Source organism: Erpetoichthys calabaricus, chromosome 18 (genome assembly GCF_900747795.2).
Source record: "Erpetoichthys calabaricus chromosome 18, fErpCal1.3, whole genome shotgun sequence".
In the NCBI taxonomy this organism is placed as follows: Eukaryota; Metazoa; Chordata; class Cladistia; order Polypteriformes; family Polypteridae; genus Erpetoichthys; species Erpetoichthys calabaricus.
The window spans coordinates 22,305,162-22,320,088 of NC_041411.2; the positions used below are offsets into that span (position 1 = coordinate 22,305,162).

A 14,927-nucleotide genomic window follows, 5' to 3' on the forward strand; every position below is an offset into this window, starting at 1 on the left:
GAGACCAGTGGAACAAATGACTTGTATGCCGTGGCTCGTACGGAAGATATTTACTGGATGTACCTTCCTTTCCGCTCAAAGGGGCGGTGGGCCAAAGGGTGGTGTGTGTGTGTGGTTGAGTTGCTTATGACACAGTGTTGATCGGTACATTTTGCAAAACCAACGACTCAGTAATATTGATGATCAGTGTCGTTGATAGGTATACTTATTACAGAGGATGAAATTATTAAATATGACAAATGCATTAATTTTGTTCGTGTTTTAAAGACGATATAGGATCGATGGCAATTGTAAACCGATCATGCACAAATGCCCCAAAGATATTTTGCCCAAAGATGCATAACAAATAATTAACATTGAAACTTTGTAGTAATTCCGCCCGAATACAAGCAGGCAGCAACCAGCTACACAATGGCATCAAATCATTACATGCGTTAGTTATTCATAATTCATTTTCTGATCTATACATTCAGTAGCAGTGGAGCGGAGTGCGCCTTCACAGGACCAGTTCACGGCCAGTCACTAGTACAATGCATGGGAAAAATGATGGAATCACTACTTTTGGAAGATGATCATTAAGCTGTTTTACTTTATTGCAAAAAACAAAGCAAAAAAACACAGATGTGATACAAAACTATTTTATTTAACAGTAGAACATTCTGGCATGGCGATCCTAAATTGTCCCCAGTGTGTGCTTGGTGTGTGTGTCCTACGCCCTGTGTTGGCTGGGATTGGCTCCAGCAGACCCCCCGTTACCCCGTGTTAGGATATAGCGGGTTGGAAAACGACTAACTGGCTGACATTCTGGCATTGTGAAACATACGTCAAAAAAATAAATGCAATTGTTGTAATTAATTGCACATTTTTTGTTCTGACCAAGTAGAGGAAAAAATTATAACCTTGTCATGTCAGAACCAAGAAGACTGGAATCATTGCCAAAGGGCAGCGAGGGTCTGAATACTTGAATCAATGTGATATTTCAGTTTTTTGTTTTTTATACTTTTTTTTAAATTGTGAAATCCTGTTTTTATTCTATAATTCTCAAGTATTGAGTGTTGTTGGAGGTGAGGAAAAATGATTTTAACAAGAAGCTTAACACATTTTAACAAAGTGTGTAAAAAGTGGAGGGGTCTGAATACTTTCTGAACCTGTTGTGGTTGTATGTATGTGTGTATTGACTTCAATGAATGGTCCTGCAATCACTTGTATCACCGTTACTAATCTACGGGAGACAAGAATTTCCTTGTAATGCGTAGATACAGTATATGTCAATAAATTAGAATTTGTAGTTCACCACCTTTATACGGAAGTTAGTGACCTCTGCTGGCGGAAAGTTGCTATTGAGAATAATGTGTACCCTAAATGATCCAAGTTCACTCCTAGAGGCCTTTCGAGGCTGCAGGTTTTCATTCCAACCATTTATTTCTTTTAATTGGATACTTAAATCAATCAGGAACGTCGTTACTTCTCGGTTTGTGTTTTCATTTTTATTTATATCAATCCAAAAGTTACAAACTGGGTATGCTAAATTTTTACTGAATGACACAGTGATTTATGTGTCAAAAGCATAACAATTCAGTATTTGCTTTTCAGTATGTTGTCCTTTTTAGCTTTTTGGTTATTTATGCCATTCTGTCTTTTAGCATTCAGTGTTGTTTGCAATGGTGACTGTTCTGCTTGTCATTAATTGTCAGCATTCTGATATAATTAAGAGAGCAAATTCAATGGAAAGAGTGAATTAAAAAAATGACTCGATAAGTTAAGCATCTAAAGTAAAGATATAGTAAAAAAAGATAATTCTCTGTTTTTTTTATAAATGCAATTGATTATGAAATTGACTGGAGCAGAAAATTTGCAACCACAGGTCCCCAGGACTGAACTTGAGAACTACTGCCCTACATTACTAATGTTATTAAAACCCTGGATGCCTACTTGAAGACGTTTTTAATAAATTATCATAATTAACTACGATTGTACCAAAACTGCACATAAATGTCATTTTCATGATCGTATGAAGTGTTTAATAGTATATGTTCTGAATACATACAGAATTAAAAGAATTTTTGTTTTCAAATTCTTAGACATACTTCTTTCACCTATTTACTAACTCTACTCGATACAATTCTAGGATTTTGCCAGTACTGGATCCAAGACAGGAGTCATTACTAGACTGACTGCCTGTCTATTTCAGGGAATGTAAACTCAGGTCATTTCATTTCTTCAAAAAAAGTCATTGTTGTTAAGAAGCAGTAAAAACTGAGTTAATGGTTTTCCTTCTCCCATCTGTTATATTTGACACTTTTCATACAGAAGTGAAACTTGGGCCCAATTGTTTCAAATGTAACAATCTGAGCTGCCAGTCCCCCACAGGGTGCTGTAAAATTAGGTCACACACAGCTGTTTGAGAAAAGTAGGACTATTAAGATAAAAACTGGTTTACTTTACATACTACAATTTTTTTTTCAAATATTTGAACAAGATATCTTTTTTTTTTACAATGGCTATTTTATTATTTATTTATTTATTAAATTTTGTCAGTCAGTGTGGCTTTGCAGCTAAGGATTTTGACTTTTAGAAATAGGTAGATTGAACAGTGTTTCATGATTTGCAAGTTGCTTTCATTATAAATATGATGTAAAAAATCGGGATTGTGCACCCCTCATCTTTCTCATATACTGAGATAAAGGAAAAGGTCATCAGAACCACTTCCAGTTGCACAATATTTTTCAAATATCATATCTCTTTGTTTCTCAACATAGCTAATTGATAATATTGATACACAATCATTAATCTCATTTATAATCAAATTTTATAATAAAAAGATATTTTTGCACTTACGGAGATCAAAAGCGGTGGTGGAATTTTTTAATGATTACATATGGATTACTTAGATTATGTGCAAAGTAAAAAGAGTTCTAGCCACCAAAAAACAAAGAAAAAGTGTTAGTACATTATATAATATTTGTTCCAATAAATTGCTATAGATAAAACTGCATTTAGCTACATTTAAGTATGATACTGATGGTGGACATAAAAAAAAAATCATAAAATTAAATGTATTGCCAGGAACATGACAGGGACATAGCAGCTTATTGTTCCCATTACATCTTTATATTTAAATGGCATGTTCAATGTTTACACGTTATTGTTAAACTGATAATGTATAAATTCAAATAAAATTAATAATGGTTATTGAAAGAATATGTGTTATATTGAATAGTTTTTAATATCATGTATACATTTATATTTTCATGATACAAAAAATTTGGGTGGTTGTTTAAATAAAATACCATTTCTATTTGAGTAATTTTTCTTGAATTTTATATCTGTTTGTTTTTTATCATTGTATCTATCCAAAATGTGTATCATCTATCTGTAATTATAACCGTAGTTTACTTGAAATTTCACAAAAGTATTCAGTTAATGTATCACTTCCATTTGCTGGAAGTGGCCCAAAAGTTGATAGGAATCCTTATTTTTGACTTAAAGCAGGTCTCACATAAGTGTTTGGACTTATTAGACCGTTTCTGATGTTATAAGGTAGTGGTGCTGGCCAAATATGTCTTCATTCCGGTCATAGCACGATTGAAGAAGCTGGTATGCAGACAGTATTTTACATACTACAAGACAAAAACCTAGCAACTCCACTGACCAATGAGGAAAGACAGCCTACCAATGAAAATGTCAGATTATGTTCACATGATTTAAATGCTGCAACTGCGTGATTTAAATGGTAGGTGTTGTTGAATCTTGAAGAAAACAATATTGTGTATGTGAAGATCAGGAAAAATGAAATCTAGAGATCATTAATTATAGGGGCGACATAATTTTTTCACTTTGCTGAAAACTTGAAAGATGTGACATAATAGGTTTTTCCATAGCTAGTGAGAGCTGTACAAAATCTCATTGACCTAGGTCAAAGCGTTTTCGAGTTATCGTGTTTAAACACAGACAGACACAGACACATATCTTTTATTTCAAAAATGGTATTTTCGGATTCAGGAAAGTCTAAAACATGAAGATTCATCAAAATCTCGAGGTTGAATTTTGTTACAATTCCTATAGTTTCTCTATACTATGTATACGAGAAAGTAAAAAGGAGTGGGAATTGTGCTTAATGCGTATGGCTATCTCAGGTATTCAAGTGTCTTTTTGAACAAATCCCTTGCAGGAAAAAAAATAATCCAGAGGTTTTAAAGTAAGGCCCACATTTAGCTAGTAATAATTTCGAATTATGGCACTGGAAGTGGTAACATGTTACATTTTGACATGACAATTTCCAGACATGCAAGTAAGGGTTTCCTTACATGTGTACGCTTGGCAATAAACTTGAATGTAAATTTAAACAGATTGACCATGGCATAGAAAGGTAAGCTTATTTGTCTTAATAGTATTTTTTCAGGAAAGTATGGCCCAGTGGACTAAACAGTAAGACTGCTAGTTCATTGACTTACCATGTTACTCCAAGTAAGCCTCTTCAGCTACTATTAGCCTCAGTGTCAAGGTGTCAGTGTTTATCCTGCAGTTATTCAGGTCTTTTCTGTCCCTCTTCAGAGCAAAGGCCTAGTATTGAATGGAGAGTGTTTTAAATTGCAGCTTGTTCTCTGGCATCAGAATGGCATATCTGAGGTACTAGATTTACCCAACATTTACATTATATAACAATGGTTAAGATGTAAGTGGCAAAAGGAAAATGTACAGTATTAAAAGGAGTACAATATTTTGTATGTATTACCCTTTAGCAATTAGATTAAGATGTAAAGGGGAAAGAAATGTCTTGTCCAAGGCTTATTCCTATCTTGCACCTAAATCTTCTAGGATTGGCTCTAATCTCCCATGCCTCTGTATTCAAATGTATTATATTTAGAAAATTAATAAAAATATTATTCTTTGGCTGAAGACTGAGCTACTATGGTCCTATTAAGTAATAGTATTCAAAAAACAGTGTTTTGTGTATAGATAAACATTCTCACCACCAGGGTACTTTCTTCTATTCATTTTAACTCTACTATACATTTTTTTACATTAATTTTCCATGATAAGGTGATAAGTAAGACTAGCTTTATGTTGTTCTGACTTATGAAATTGCACTTAAGGCAGCTTCCCAGCCTAGCTATATAGTTTATTCCACTAAAGGAAAATTCCTGTAGCATGGAAAGGGCTATTCCCTTTCTCAATCCAGTGTTTGTGTCAATCTGTGACGGTATGCAGATTTGAATTGCTTTGTGTTATTTAGCACAATGATCTCCATGTTCAGCCCCATGACCTCTGCATTAAGTTGAACAGATTTTTGATCCTTAAAGTTTCTTCATTAGAGGATTACATTTTCCTGTTACTTACATTTGGCTTTAAAAAACATAATTGTTCTCTCAGTAAGCACATTTGACATATTCTTGTAAAAACCTTAATGATTTGTGTTACTTAGACAAATTTTGCTATATTGATGTTTCGGGGTGTAAATAAAAACATGTAGTTGTAGTCAGTTTTTTGCCAATGCTTTCATGTGAGAATTTTGTATAAAAAAGGCATGGTTGTAATTAAACCACTTAGGCAGCCTGTAAATTTGAATTAGCTTCTTACTGGAACAGCATACATTTACCACAAAGATATTTTGTATGTGGGAATAATTTTAGATTCGAAATAAGTAAACATAAAAAGTAACATTTTCAGATCTGTTCAATGAAAATAATGCTCAAAGAATGCTATAGTATATTCAGGGCAATATGGATCAAGGTGTAGAAACAGCCCTGGATCAGGTTAACTGGTGACATAACTGATGTTTTTAAGATTATAAAGAAGGAATTAGAACAGCAAATCCACATTGTTACTTTAAAATAAGCTCTTCAACAAGAATATGGAGACACAGTTGGAGACTTGTTAAGTGTAAATATCACACAAACATTAGGATGTTTTTCTTCTCACAGAGAACCACAGACATGTGGAAGAAATTACAAAATAGTGTGGTACAGTAGGACTTTAGAAACTTTCAGATCTCTCCTTGATGTTACAGTATTTTACAGGGGAATAGGGTTGTCAAGCTTTGCTGGGCTGACGTGCCTGTTCTCATCAAAGTTTTTGTAATGTTCTAATGTTAATTTCAATAAATATGGATGAAGTGATGGAATTAATGTGCTTATGTATATGTTTGTTTAGCAAATTCAAATAGCTTTTTTTAAGGTTGTGATGAAGTGTGGGTATAGTACATACTCTATCTAAGTACAGTACTATATAATCAATGTATTACACATTTCTATTCTGTTTGACATTTCATTTTGTGACCTCCTAAAGGTTTTGTCTTTTTGGTTATAATAGTAATGCTAATGGATGTTTTCAGTGTGTTACATTGTTTGTACTTCTTGGCACATAACACTTTTTCTAATAACAAATTACCCAATCTCCTTGTACGATTTGTTTTAAGAATGTTTTATTCTGCTATGCAGTGGAAGCTGCCTGATAACTATGTTGCCATAGTGGCCAGCCAGAAACTTTTGAAGAGAAACGAGGCACCCTCCAACACCACTGCCAGTGACTTATAAGTGCTTTATCATAGTGGAGCAGAACCACACATTTTAAATGAGGACCTGCCTTTCATGACTGATCTTTAACTGCAGGCATATTCATTGACTGTTCTCAGATTATTTCGCAGCCTCCACACCCAGCTGTTTGAAATTAAACAGAATCATTAATGGAGCCAGTAATTTTCAACAGATGTGGCCAAACAGATGAAAGTGAGACTTTTGTGTTTAATTTCAGAAGGTGCCTTCTTTAAGTGGAGGCATTTACTTTGTACACATATGTGTGGCGTTAAAAAAAGTTTGATTTTGAAAAGTGAAATGAAATGCCAAATGGGATGTACATTTTACTGGCATTCAGTATTGGTATTGCATTTAAAAAAATGTGATGCGGCTTAAAGGTGTTACTTAAGGACTGCCATACACAAATCAGCTACAGCAGCAGCTGCTCAGGCCATATATCTTTTCTAGCAACTTTGCTGACCCTTTTCTTTGTTGCTGTTAACACTGGTGCTAATTTAAATGCCTCTCCCAGATCTCCAATTTCTGGTGCCTCGATGACTACAAAAAATTCTTCCTATTCTTTAAAAAGTCTTTAATGTATTCTATTGGTGCAGTTATAGAAGGGCTATAAAAGTTGAATGCAGGACTGTCCAAAGAGTGTAATAAACCAGTAGATTCCAAGATGGGATTATGCCTTGCAATCTGCAAAATATTTCTTTTCTAAATGCACCTATTGTTTTTTGGCTGCTTCCTATCACATATATAACCTTAAACACACCCACCCCACTATACATACAAAAAAAACAGAATTACAAGCCCATCCTGTTACACTGATGTAGTCACTGTCCACTGAAGATACTCTCTTTTTGTCTTCAGCATTCCAAAGATGTTTTCAACTATACACATTAGTTGAAGGCTTTAAATTAGTCTGGTGTGAGTGAGAGTATCCTGTGATCCACAGCCACCCCATCCAGGACTGGTTGCTGCCTTGGGTTTAAGGATACTGAGATAGGTTTGTGGTCTGACAATCATGAAATTGATTAAGCAGATTTAAGATATAGATGAAAAGATGATCTGTGCATTGAAAGTAAAATTCCTACTGTGTTCCCTCACTGCACTAGTATACCAGTGGAAGCATCATGTGCTCAGGTTGTCTGATATTCTGAAGGTAGGAACTAGCTCTGTTTGATGCAGACGTCTGTCACATGGTGCACAAGGACAAACCCACATTCACACTTAGGCAATTTTGAGTCACCAGTTAACCTAACATATGCCTTTGGGTTGTAGGTGGAAAACCTGAGTATCCAGAGAAAAACCATAGTGGATACTTAGTAAATGTTCACACCCCACAAACAGTGGGAATGGAATTCAAACTTAAGATTTTAGATCCATGAGGCAGCATCACTAACCACTGTGACAATATGCCATCCACTGTGAGAGGACTTTTATAAAAAGACATGATGCATCTAATACAATTCATCAATGCCACAGTGTTCACTACCATTTCTCATCATCCTCATATCAATCAACCAATGTGCACATTTTGACTTTATTACCAATATTTTTATTACCTATATTATTAGGGATGAGTGATACTCATAGCAATGATAAAGATAAAGTTAGCATTTCAGTTAGTATAAACAGTAGCACTGTAATTTTTATTGTTGCACATAGACTATAACTAATAATTTTTACAAGTAATCTGCAGTAATGCTCAATAACAGACAGCATGTTAACACAAACACTGTATATTTAGCAAGACAGAGTTGCTTTTTTTAAATTCTATTGGTGTAGAAATCTACTATTGCATTACTTATTATTAGAAATAAAATAATTATTATTAATGTTAACAAAAGAACATTTAGTCATATAACACAATTTAGTGGCTAATGCTGTGATGTATATATTGTAGTGGCCAGAGAGTTTGCTATTTATGTGCATGAGTAATGTTACAAATGATTCAGGCCCTAGTGATAAACTTGCACTCATGAGCATAGGGTACATAGTGACCTTATCAGTCACAGGGGACTCTAATCACTGATGATGCCTGTACTCTGCAACAATCACATTTCAGACAGATATATATCAAACATTTTTAATGATAGATAGATAGATAGATAGATAGATAGATAGATAGATAGATAGATAGATAGATAGATAGATAGATAGATAGATAGATAATCTACTGAAATGGCTTCTTCTGATCCCATTAACATTGCTGTCTACCAATTTTGATCTCTAAGTATCTCTTGATCTATACTGTGGTCTTACTTTAATTTTTTCCCCCATGGAGCAATTTTCAGGTTAAGCGCCTTGTCCAAGGGCCCAACAGAGTAGGATCCCTTCTGGCAGTAACAGGATTTCAACCAACAACCATCCAGATACTAGCGTAGATTGGTAGCCAAAAAACCACCACTCAGTTCATGATATTTATATAGCAATCCACCTGTTAAAGAACATGTCATGTCTTGTCATTCTCCAACCCGCTATATCCTAACACAGGGTCACGGTGGTCTGCTGGAGCCAATCTCAGCCAACACAGGGCGCAAGGCAGGAACAAACCCCGGGCAGGGTGTCAGCCCACCGCAGGTTAAAGAACATTGTAACAAGAAAAGTGGTAGAAGTATCCACCTTTCAGTGACCTTCTTTATAACTGAAACATTGTTTGGATTATGCCATTTTAATTCACATTAAGAAAAGAAAAGAATTCTACTATCACCTACAATGCCAATGCCAAGTAAGTGTTACAGTATTAAAATTCTATATACTGTACATACATGGCAGATATACAGTAAATGAAAATTCAAAAATGATTGAAAAATGATTGAACTTCTTATTTCATATCTGTATGTTAACTAAAGAATTACAGACTATTGGACACATATTTAATAGAGAAAAAATAATAACCTGTGAAAAGCAGCACTTTTTTCTGTTAACACCAATACCTAAACAAGAAGTTATGATTTATGTTTTCACATTGTGAACCAAAAATGACAGTATTGCTTTTATAGGTATAAAAATGTTAAATGCATTATTATTTCTTATTGAATTTTAGTGAAGCTAATGTGACTGTAATGTAAGTGACAGCGTGTACAGTTATGTGTCTGTGTGTGCCTAAGAGCGAGTCCTGTGACAGATTGATGCCCATTTCAGTGCTGGTTGTTGTCTTGTATTCAAGGCTAGCTGGATTGGCTCCAAGAATGTATTAATTTATGTCAATATTATTAGTGTTTTAACCATATTACGTGGGGTTGATTATAATGAAGCCACGTATCCAAGTTATTTTGGCTACTGTACATCATTGTGTAGGGTGGCACGGTGGTGCAATGGGGTAGTACTATCACCTAATAGAGTAACCATGGGGAGCTGTGTCGCACTGATGCCATATTCAGGGCTGTTCCTCATTTTGCACCCAATGCTTCTACCTGCGTCCTTTAATTAGATTAAGCGGATTTGAAAATTAAACAATATTTAACATTTTATAATGTCTATAGAAATGAAATGCATAGTATTGCAATAGAGATTTGTGTACCCTTTTCCTTTGAACCCCCGAACTGAATAAGTGGTTCGAAATATAAAAGCATGGATGATTCCAATCCTTTGCGAGAAAGTATTGTTTCTGTAATTATTTTATAATTTTGTTTTATTTATATACTATAATAAACGGTCCGTTTAATTTCATGAGTGGTGCTGGAATTAATATTATCTCATTTAAAGCGAACTTCCTTTCGTCCCCCGGTTTTGAGCTCGCCAGCTGTAGCCGCGAGGCGCGGTCCCGTCGATGGTGGGTTGCGTGCGCGTCCCCGGTGCCGTGTTGGCGCGCCCCCGCAGTTCCAGGTGAATGGAATGAGAGACTGGCAGGGAGGAAGCAAGCCAGTGAGCGAGCAAGCAGCGGAGTCGGTGCGGCTCCAGTGCCGAGGACCAGACTGGCGGACATGGAAAAGACAGCGTGGGCTTGCGTCCTCATGACAGCCGCACTGCTCTGCCTACCAGGAGCGGCGCCACATAAAGTAAGCGACCGGGCCGCCGTTATGTTGTGCATCTCCGAGGTTTCCGTTGATGAGAAAAGCGGCCGAAGAAACACACCGAGCCGCACCGGCGACGGCGTTGGCGGCGGTGGTGGGCTCTGGCTCTTTGTACCCGCCTGTCCTTTGTGCCCGAACGTGTATTGACTCATGTCACTGGGCAGATTGATCAGTTTATAAGGTATCGGGTCTTGAAATCGCACCAGTCAGTGGACTGTGGGCTCGCGTTCGCTTTTTTTCCTCTCCCCACATTAGAGCAGCTCGTATGATTTCTCTTATCCGTTATGTACTAGTCTTAGAAATGAAGTTTCATCTTGAGCCCAGTGAGCTTGCACTCCAGGTCCTACTGGAGGACGTGACCCAAGGTGTGATACTAAATCGCATCGGGCTGCCGCACGGGGGCAGCGACAGGTTTAGCAGGACCTCCTGGGGGTCCGTTGACACTTGATAGTGAAACTTAAGGGGGGGGGTTGCGCACGGGGTAGAGGTGTTTCGTGTAAATAAAGGGGCACGTGGTAACGCAATTGACAAGAACAGCTGCTAAGGATGGATGACGGGCACTATATAAAGAAAGAGGAGACTTATCGAAAGAGCACTTTGACGTTTTCTAAGGTTTACTTCCAAAATATCGTGGTTGCTTTGGTTAATCGTAATGTGTGCAGCTGTTAGAATGAACTATTTCGTTTACTGCCATTAATGTATTTGTTGTGGTAGTACTGTATATGTATCCTACTCGTGTTTTCGGTTTCTTCCTGTCATCACTTGTTTGCTATATTTGGTCTGAGCTGTGATATTCCTTTCCTAATATTTTTGCAGTCAGACAAAGATCTGGCTTCTATGTGAACACAGCTGGGAGATAACAACAGGTTTGAAATTGAATGGATGGTTGTGATTGTTTTGGTAAGTGGAATGATTTATCCATCCATCCCTCATCAAACCTACTTAACCTACATCGTAATTGTCTTACTTTAGAATTGTTTCAGAGCCAGTGTGGATCCAAAAGTGTGCCCTGGTGAACTTGCATGTAGTCTATAGAGTTTATTTTAGCTTTTGTGTTCTGCTCTGGGTTGTATTCCGTGCAGTGGAAAAGTGGATTTGGTAAATACAGTGGAAGGAAGAGTAGTTGTTTTGCAGTTGTGAGAGGTGTTACATACCAAAAAATCAGCTGACTGTTATTACTATGGTGAATGAAACTACACAGTAATAATACTGAAGATGCATATTATGGATAGAGAGCTCAGTGCACAAGCCCTCATACAGAACAAAAAATTATTATTGAAACTTTTTATTTAAAAAATAATTAGTGAATTACAAAAATGTGAAATGAGAACAAGGAGAGAGTAAAAACGGAATGTTGTTCATCTATTTGAAGTTGAGATTGATGTTACCATGTATTGCAACTTTCAGAATGCTTCTGAATCCGTGAACTTTGGACGTGCTGTTATACAGAACTGATTAGGAAATGCACTAATGTCAGTGTTAAGCTTAGTGACCTTAATTGTTTTGTGAAGATCTTTCATAGGGGGTTCAGTAGTGAACCAGAGTTAAAATCACATCAGCCTCTGTTGAGTAATAGACTCACGGGCTTCAAGACTTCACAGTTGAGACTGACATATAGTTCATAACAGTGTGTGTGTGTGTGTGTGTGCGTGCGTGCGTGCATACTATAGTATGAGAACAGGAACCTGGGCGAATGCTGAAATCTCCATTTCAGTTAGCTGTATTCAGTCTGAGTTAGGCTGTTAGATATAAGCCAGTCTTCCAAACCTTGTCATTGGCTCTATTTTCTGGATTCTGCCTGTTAAACAGACGTAGTCACTGATGCATTTATTACTATTATAATGGACTTGAACATTAAAAAATGTGTCAGATGTACACATTTCCAAGGCCACAACTGCATAGGCGACCATAAGGTTTCTATAACAGGATTTATTCAGTATAGTTTTTATTTTTGGCACCTCTCTGAGGGCCTTTACCAAGGTGTTATTTAGACATTGAAGACCATAAGCCACTTAGAAAGCACAGAAATGTAAAAGCGGCTACAGCTGCTGACATAAAATCTTTGAAGAACTCCAGGCATTTTAAAATGTGGACAAAATGTTGATGTTGGTGTAATGTGCATTAGGATTAGTTGAAGCGTAATCAAAGACTTAGGAGTGTTCTTTGCAGAGAGGTACTCTAAAAGTCTGTGCCCAGATCCATGTTCCAAATGCATCTACAACTTGTAGTATTGTCTCTCAGTGGTTTACTAGTTTGGTTATAACATTATGTGCATCTTTTCTTCCAGGCTACAACCAATACCTTCTGACTGCCTGTTTTAAATAAATGTTAGTTATTGAATGGTTATATTAAGCAGACTCATGCAATGTTACCAAATATCTATGTATGTACCGTATATATTTTGAGGATAAGGATATTAGTGATGAGCTTTCTTTGTCAATAAACCAGTCACTGTTATGTGTTTTGATTTCTATAATAAATACTAAATTGAAGAATTGACTACATATGTAATACATTTGAAGGTGTTTCCTTTATGCTCACTGCCTTGTAAAAGGTGAAGCTATGTGCTCCCACCTGCTATAATGTGTGTTATAGATTGTTGAAGGCTGTGAACCTCTTTTATGACATGTTTTGTCTGATTAAGCACTATTTGCAGTAATTTACCTATATACAGTGGCTGAGCTGTTCTTACTTACCAAACCCCATTTCACCACAGGATGTTGAAGGGAAGCTTCAGTGGTTGACCAAGCACCATTTCTATGGGGGGGAAAACTTGATCTTTGAATTACTGATTTACTGCTATCAGAAAGAATGCATTTTAAGTCATCCCTAAAATGTGCAAATGTGTGATATTAAATATTTTAAATCAGTGGCTGATTTCTACTTTTGATATAAATCTTTTTTTATTCAAGACAAAAAGAACCATGGATAGTGTTTGAGCACTGCAAGGATGCTTTGACTAATGGCAGTCTTAGTTGGTTTGCACTTTGCAGATCGCATGTTAACCTGGATAGAGCTGTCAAGAACCAGAAAGTAAAAAGTGAGAAGTGTTGGGTGCGTGGGGGATTCTTTTTTTTGGATATGGTGGCTATGTTTGAATTCTGACTTGTTGCAGACAAGTAAACCTTTGCTCTCAGACCTTGAATTTTAGGATCTGTGAGTGGGAGACACTTCAGTATGAAACAGAAGCACAAAGATATAGTATAAGGGTAGTCCTCTGAGTCATTTGAAAAAAATATGTTGCAGTGGGTCTGTTGGTATGTAGTTAAGGAATAAATTCAGTCTGTTAAAGGGGCAGATATTCTCAATGGATTGCTAAGGGCAGTTGACTAGACTGGCTAAGGGCAGCTTATTCTATCTGTCTGAAGTATATGAGGGCAGCAGAGACTTCCGTGGCCAGTTAAAATGTGCTGTTCTCTATAGGTCAATGTTGCACAAATGTTGGCTTCTTGGACGCTTTGATAAAACACACAAGCTCCAAAATTACAAGTATGATTGGTAGACTGTTGGTTGAACTGGTTATTGGTTTAAATACTGACAATTTTCTGGATTTTGTTGTGTTTTTAATTGCCTGTTACTTGGAACTCTCTTGCTGGTATTGTGAATAGCTTATAGCGGAAGTGACCTGCAGATAGTAACATTTTGTTAAGGTATGTTTATTATAAACAGGCTGGATTAAAAACTGAAATAATTGAGCACTAGTCTATGAGCAAAGGATACATTTTTCCTAAATTTCTTCCACACGTGAAAGGCATCTTTGTAAATCCAAATACTGGGTGAATATTATACACAAGGAAAAATAGTAAAATAAAGGTTAAAAATGAGAAATAATTTTCCTGTACCTGGCACGGTTCTTAGATGTCCATTGGTCACCATACTATTTTGTACGTGGCACCAAAATGACACAATATCATCAAAATTAATCTGAAAGTCTGTAATACTCCAACCAGTATGTGTAACTATGGTATTTGTCTGGTGTTGTCCTCACAACGTGTCCAGTGTATTAATAAGTACACATGGGTCACCGGTAAATCTCCAAATCTGTGAACTTGCCAATCTGCATTTTTTAAAATGTCCAGGTGTCTGTCGGTGTGATTACCAGCTAGGGTGTCTAAAGAAGCCTTCACATGTCTCTGATAATACATAAGTTTGTGTGGAGTCTTCATATCGAGTTCTGTACTCCTTGTTGAGTGAATTCTGACTGAGTGAGGAGATTTTGCTACCATGAGTCAGGAAGATACAGAAGTATTGTAAAAATGGATTTGTTTTCAATCCTATTTTTTGTAAAAAAAAAAGATCTATTTGTATGGAATGTTGTGATTACAATAAAATTTAAAAAAAGAAGTATTGTAAAAATAAAATTCTGATCATTCAGAACAATGCCAAT

The 14,927-nt window shown here is 36.3% G+C and overlaps 1 protein-coding gene across 2 annotated transcripts in view; it reads left to right on the forward strand.

The window, feature by feature from the left end:
* Window positions 1-10,272: 10,272 nt before the first annotated feature.
* si:dkey-112e17.1 (uncharacterized) overlaps window positions 10,273-14,927 on the forward strand; it is a 29,606-nt gene continuing 24,951 nt past the window's right edge. The window contains exon 1 of one of the 2 annotated variants that reach the window (XM_028824576.2): window positions 10,273-10,525. In XM_028824576.2, the coding sequence (XP_028680409.1) occupies window positions 10,451-10,525 (75 nt within the window). In that variant the 5' untranslated portion in view covers window positions 10,273-10,450. Of the gene's footprint in view, window positions 10,526-10,625; window positions 10,722-14,927 lie in introns of those variants that run through there. The other variant, XM_051921283.1, reaches the window with a different exon arrangement.